At 52.3% G+C, this 6,504-nt stretch overlaps 1 protein-coding gene across 1 annotated transcript in view; it reads right to left on the reverse strand.

The window, feature by feature from the left end:
- CEND1 (cell cycle exit and neuronal differentiation 1) overlaps nucleotides 1–180 on the reverse strand; it is a 385-nt gene extending 205 nt beyond the window's left edge. Inside the window, 2 exon segments of the mRNA XM_010018003.1 lie at nucleotides 1–3; nucleotides 5–180. The exon segment at nucleotides 1–3 is cut by the window's left edge and continues 205 nt beyond it. Coding sequence (XP_010016305.1) covers nucleotides 1–3; nucleotides 5–180 — 179 coding nt within the window.
- Between the last annotated feature and the right edge of the window lie 6,324 nt (nucleotides 181–6,504).

Below are 6,504 nucleotides of genomic sequence, written 5' to 3' on the forward strand. Positions count from 1 at the left end.
CGCGACGGCAGCGTCACCTCCCGCCTTCTTGGTGGCGGTGGCAGGAGCAGGCTGCTCTTTGGGCACCTCCTTCTTGTCTGCGTTGGTGGCAGGCGCAGGGTTGGGCTTTTCCACCTTTCCGGAGCTGGGGGCCTTGGCGTCGGGTTTGTTCCCGCTTCGGACGTTGCCTTTGGAATCCATCCCGGTGAGCGCTGTGGGCTGTGGCTGGATGCGGGGCACGGGGCTATCCCAGCTCTCCTCTGTTGCCTGGCTGCTGGAGAAGGCAGAGGAACCACCTGAGCTCAGCCCCTCGGAGCGGTTGTCTTGGGATGCTTCTCACGCTGGCGGGGTCCTATCTGAGCATGATACAGCACCTGGAAGAGGAAGCAGAGCAACGAGGTGAGTGGAAGCACAGAGCAAGGCAGCACCATCCCACCCGGAGGTAACAGAGGAGGACAGAAAAACAACTGGGAAGATGTTGGTTCTTTCTTTAGTAACTGTGAGCTGGATTCAAAGCATCTACTGTAGTCTCTGTACCTGCAAGAACATCAAGCAAGTTGACTGCCTGTCATCCTGCCGCCACAACCAGGCTTCATCTGTAACCAAGACGAGTCCATCCCATCCCTGTATGTGATGCCATTTGTCAGTGACGAGAGACACTCATGTCCAACTAAATGAATCTTACTTTTCATTTGCTCACCACAGCTCCTTTCCTCCTGCGTGAGGAGAGAACATTGTGTTCCATGGGAAAGCGGATCAATACCTCCTCCCTGCTTGTATCTCACCCTCTACCCTTCTTCTGGCAGCAGTTTAGTTTAGGAAGTGGTTAATACCACTTGATCTTGTCTGATCCTCTCCTTCCAGCTGGATACTGCAAAAAAAGCAGGATTAGCTCCTCAGTTATCGCAGCTACAAGGATTAGTGCTGTCAGCGTTTCTGGTGTAGCCACAACAAAATAAGACAAGCAGCAGATCCTCAGCTGGTGCCAACCAGTGCATTGACTCCGGTGCAACGGCATCACTTTACTGTAAAGCTGCATCTCACAGCATGGGAGAGATCTCACTCCTGCCGCCTCCTTGCAGAGCTGAGCAGGATGTCACATGTGCTGCAGGGGATTACCTGGAGCCATTTCTCCCCAGGGAACTGATGAAAGCACTGAACAGCACAGCTACACCCAGAGAATTCAGCTAATGGACAAAGTGGTCTCCAAAGAGTGCTAAAAACACAACAGAAGCATCACCCCAGTGAGCTTCACTAGTCAGAGTGAGCCAGAACATGGAGCTCCCATGGCTACACCTCTGTGTGACGGCAGGCCAGGAGGTGGCTGCTGGGCAGGTTGCCATCAGGCTCCCACTGATGCAGCACCACATCAGCCCTGAGCTTGGGCAATACTGAGTAAAGAGGGGGCAGCAGTGGCATCTGAGCCTGCTTCATTACCTCCCTGCTGACCTCCAGGAGCCTGCTGAGAGCCCTCTGCCTGCTCGGTGAAACAGAGCTTAGTCACTGCCTGGATTTAGACATAAAGAGGCTCCTCAAAACCTCGACAGATAAATGCTCCTTCCAAAGCGGCTCAGAGTGCGGATCACGGCTGTAATGACAGCCAGGAAGGTCCCAGGGTTGCAGCAATGGTCAGTGCTGCTGACTCCTCTGGGAAAGAGGCGAACACCGTGGTGTTCTAACCTCCATCATTGGCCTGGAGGAAACCTGCTCACAGAAATGCCAGAGCGAAGCTGGGCAACACCTTGGTGTAAGACAGAAACTTGCCTCTTTCCTGCTCTCCCTTGTAAGCCATTGGTTGATGGCCACCAGCTTCTCAACTGGAGTTGACTGAGGGAGCTGCAGCACTGAAATCATGGGGGTCCATCACTCGTGCTGCACCAGGAATGGTGACCATGTACTTGCATATCAGATGCTGAAAAGGCTGTCTGAAAGGCTCACACTTAGCCTGGGAGAGTAGTCTCAGCTCTTCCTGTAGCATGGAGAGGGGACAGGCACTTCCAGAAGGTTTTTCACAGCACCTCCCTCACACACCTCCCTTAGAGGATGCATCTAGCTGGGTAATATTTGCTGAAACGGAGGCTGAAGCCTCCACTGGGTGACCCAAGCTGGCCAGTTGAGAGATAGCACATTGGAGGGTGAGAGGCAGATAATCTGCCCCCAGGGGGTTATAGCCACGGTTAAGCAGGATACTTGCTACTCTTCCCCTAGATTTTCAACTCAGTTTAACTCCAAGCTCTTCCCATGGAGAAAACAACAGCATTCGAATTGCCCTAGCAGCTCTATATGGACCAGAACCACTCTGTGTGCAAATGAAGAGCACAGGCTCTTCGACTGCAGCTGAACAGTACTTCCATTTCTGAGTTTGTGACATTAACCCACTCTGGAAGCCCAAAGCACCACCACTCTCCAGTTGTGCTTCACTGACAACCTATCATACACTTGGGCATCTTGCAACCACACAAACACAATCCCAGATGCTCACCAAGCTTAAGACCTTCTCTGGGGCTTGGTAGACAAACATATAGTCCTGGTCAGGTGCAAGAATGTTTTCCTCTCCTTGCTCCTTTTGGAGTACTCCTGGAGGTGCCACCTTGTCCTTCCTACTGCCTCTAAAGAGCAGTCCTAGTGCTCCGCTCAGCAGCAACCCTATGTAGATCCATGGCTGAGGCTGCACACAGTCACTCACAGGGCTCTGCTCCTCAGTTTGGGAGCAATTCATCCTCATTTTACATCTGGTACAAGGATAACACAAAGAAATAGTAAGATGAGCTTCAAGCCTGAAGTGGGCTCGGAGGTTAAAGCAGGGAGAATCAGATTCATCATGCCATGAATATTACATTACCTGCTTAGTCCCTTTGATATCAATTAGTTGGGCCACTCACATGCTTTCCATCATTTGTGTGGTTCTACTCTACGAGCCAAGCATTAAACTCCTGCTTCTTTCCTTAGGGAGCCATGTGCAACCTATAGAGGTGGTGGGCAAAGCCCAGAGAGGGCGAATTGGCCCCTCTGCTTGAGAAATGGGGGCTCTGTATGACCCAAGAACCCCAGTTTATCCACACCCCTCATTGATCTGCTCTGGTTTCCAGGTTCCTGGAAGCGGGAACGCTGGTTTGCTCTGAGCCATGGAGCCCTGTCCCACAGCCCTGCACTGCTACAAACAGCTCGATAGAGAATGCCCTGATTTCTGAGTGATTTTCCACTAAAAGCAACACAAGTCCCACACACAGACTAGAAAAGGTTTTAAAAGATGTAGAAATCAAACTAAGCCAAAAAAATCAATATCAGCAGTTCTTAAGTGTCCACAAGAAAGGGCTCTCTGACGTGGTTTTCTATGTCTGGATCTAGCCACAGAGCTGCCCAGCATCCCTCCAGACCCTTTGGCTCGGTTGAGATGATGCATCTGAGGAGCTCAGGCATCCTTTCTGCTACTTCTGCCCTCCTTCTCCTGACCCACGGTGCTCATAGCAGCACACTCTCTCCCATCACAGCACATAGCCCCCTTCTGCATGCTATTACGTCCCTCCCAAGCAGACTCCCCACCTTGGGAATCATCCCCTCTCCTTCCCCTTTCCACTCCTGTGTTTTCAAGGGCTTGTTCTCCTCTTCAAGCACTTCTGTGTCCCACAGACTGAAGGCAGATACTTTCCTCATTTCCAAAAGCTCAGCTTGCACATGCAGATGTGAGGGGGTTTTTTCCACAGCCCTTTGTCTCCTCCTCTTCCCTCATTCCATCACACAAAGTTTCTCTCTAATGGCCTGTTTCTCTACCTTTGCTTTCTTCTTTATAGATCTTCACATCTATTTATTCCTCCTTTATCTCTGCTCCTCAGTGCCTGTCTCTGCCTATCCACCCATTCCTCCCCCTTCCAGCTCCCTCTCTGCCTCCTACACAGACAGCAGCACTTGGGAATAAGGTTTTGTGAGAAAGAGGTTTCATTCCCTCCCTTTCCCCCCTGTGCTATTCCTTTGTTCAATAACCTGTGCCTTTCAGGGGGGGTTCACTTGCCAGCAGCTAAACCGGGCTGGGAAGTGGGAGCAGAGGTAATGAAGGCAGTGATCAAGGAGAAAAGGGGGGAATAAAAAGCCCTTAAAATTCCTGTTGCTGCTGCAAGCAGCATCACACAAACACCACAGCCCCCCTGGGATGCTTCTGGCTGTTGCAGCTCTCAAGGTCAGTGCAGTTGGACTCAGCCAGTGCAACAGGGCTGACATAAGGAACATCTTTCCTTGGCTCCCTGAAGGGCACGTTTTCTGCCTCACCCCCCAGTGAATTAGCAAATACATCTATTCATCTGCCTCCTGTATGTGTGACACCTATTTCATCTGCTGCATCAGTCCCGCACCGAATGGAGCAGATGAGTCACGGGCAGCTTCAGCAGAAAACACCACCAGGAGAAGGTCCTCCCTCCGCAGAGACCAGCCCCAGCCCCAAGCTCTACAACCTTCCCCTCGCTGTTTCGGGTTGGAAGGGAAAAGCAGCAGCTTCGAACTGGAAAAGCCCTTTAAGCTCACCCAGTCCAACCATTCCCAGCACTGCCAAGGCCACCACCAACCCCTGGCACTGAGGCCTCGGCTCCACGCGCTGTGAGCACCCCCAGGCCCCAGCAGGTCATTTCAGACTGAAGTCGGCAGATTCTGTTCCTGTGGCAGATTGTGCATAAAGAGGAGAATTAGAATCTGACCACTTTAAAAAGGAACCACAGGCTTCCTCCATAACCTCTGCGTGTCAGACTCTACCCTTCAGTGCAAACCAGTGTGATAGAGGCGGCTGAACTCACCAACGTGAGACTCTCAGATGGGAAACAGCACAGTCAGATGGAGTATTACCACCAAAGGGGTCTTGATTGAAGTGGTGAGAGGAAAATCATCTGGAGCACCTGGATAAGGTGAGTTCGTGATGTGCTGAGGGAAGTGCCAAGTGAAAGGTAGCCTGTTCTGATGGAAGAAGGCTTCTCCAAAGAGGTCCATGGTTACTGGCCACAGGGCAATGCTGGTTCATTGCCACTCGTCATTTAATGGCAAAAGAAGTAGGCTGCAGATAAGCACATTGCTCTGGAGAAGGGATTATTTCAGAGAGCCACAACATAGGGTTTGGGATGTCCCCTCTATGATCCTGAGGTTTAAATCCATTCTCACCTCTCTTTCTTCTCCCCAGTCTCCCAGTGCACCAAAGTGGCTTGGAAGAAAGTTAAGGAAGGAGGGACTGTGAGTATGTGCTGCAATGAGTAGACTGCAGGAGGAACTGCAAGTCCTGGCTGGCTCGACTGAACATCATGTAAGGAACCATCAAACCCCATCTAAAACAAACCAGGTTTTGTGCCCCCACAGCTGAAGGCAGAGCTGGAATCATGCTCCTCAGTTATTTTAGGGTAGAAGTTAGAATGAACTTGCTGACTCCCAGCCAGGCTGGCCCAGCTTTTCCTGCATGGGATTCACCTTAAAACACTCGCTGGCTCAAATGTGGCACCTCCACTGTCCTTTGAGGCCACCTGCCCATCAGAGAGCTTCTATCAGGACATCCCATCGCTTCTGGAAACCCAGGGAGAATCATCAGCCAGGGATGTCTCAGGGCTCTTCAGCCTGGAGAAGAGAAGCTGCTGGAGACCTCAGAGCAGCTTCCAGGGTCTGAAGGGGGCTACAAGGATGCTGGGGAGGGACCTTCATCAGGGACTGGAGTGATGGGACAAGGGGTGATGAGTTCAGACTGGAACAGGGGAAGTTCAGGTTGGAGATAAGGCAGAAGCTCTTCCCTGTGAGGGTGCTGAGGCGCTGGCACAGGGTGCCCAGAGAAGCTGTGGCTGCCCCATCCCTGGCAGTGTTCAAGGCCAGGTTGGACACAGGGGCTTGGAGCAACCTGCTCTAGTGGAAGGTGTCCCTGCCCGTGGCAGGGGTTGGAGCTGGGGGAGCTTTAAGGCCTCTTCAACCCAAACCGCTCTATAGGATTCTGTGATAGACAAGGCTTAACTTTTCCCCCCACTGAAGTGGGGAGCTGCTGGTGGCTCCAGGAGGACAGTGCTTGAGCCCTCAACCTTCTTGTCTCACCCATAAGTAACGCAGCTCGGTGGAGCAGACCTGCCCTTTGGAAAGCACCCTCAGGGGCCTGTGCCTGCTCCTCTGCCATACGGGAGTGATCCATCCAGGCTGGATTTGTGTTGAGTCCCTGCCCCATCCCAGCCTCCTTCTACCACCGAGCAGCATATTTTCTGCTTCAGTACTTCAGCTCCCCATTTCCAGTGGGGACAAGCAGCACTTCACTCCCTTCCTGAGCTGCTGGGGGGGGAATATCCATGTTAAAGGCAGGAAGATGCCAGGCAAGCACCCAAGAGGAGTGATGGCATAGTGTGACTAAGCCTTTTCCCCTTCTCCAAGAAGCACTGTGAAGACGGATGAGATGATGCAGCGCCTCGGTACCACCATAAATATTAAACCAGCTTTACATAAGGAGCTTGTGCTCGCCCGGCTGCCGTGGGCAGCTCCCCAGGGAGGCTTTGAGCTCGCTCACAGCCCGGTTTATCCCCCCTC

The sequence above is a fragment of the Nestor notabilis genome, unplaced genomic scaffold (assembly GCF_000696875.1).
Source record: "Nestor notabilis isolate BGI_N333 unplaced genomic scaffold, ASM69687v1 scaffold29717, whole genome shotgun sequence".
NCBI lineage: Eukaryota > Metazoa > Chordata > Aves > Psittaciformes > Psittacidae > Nestor > Nestor notabilis.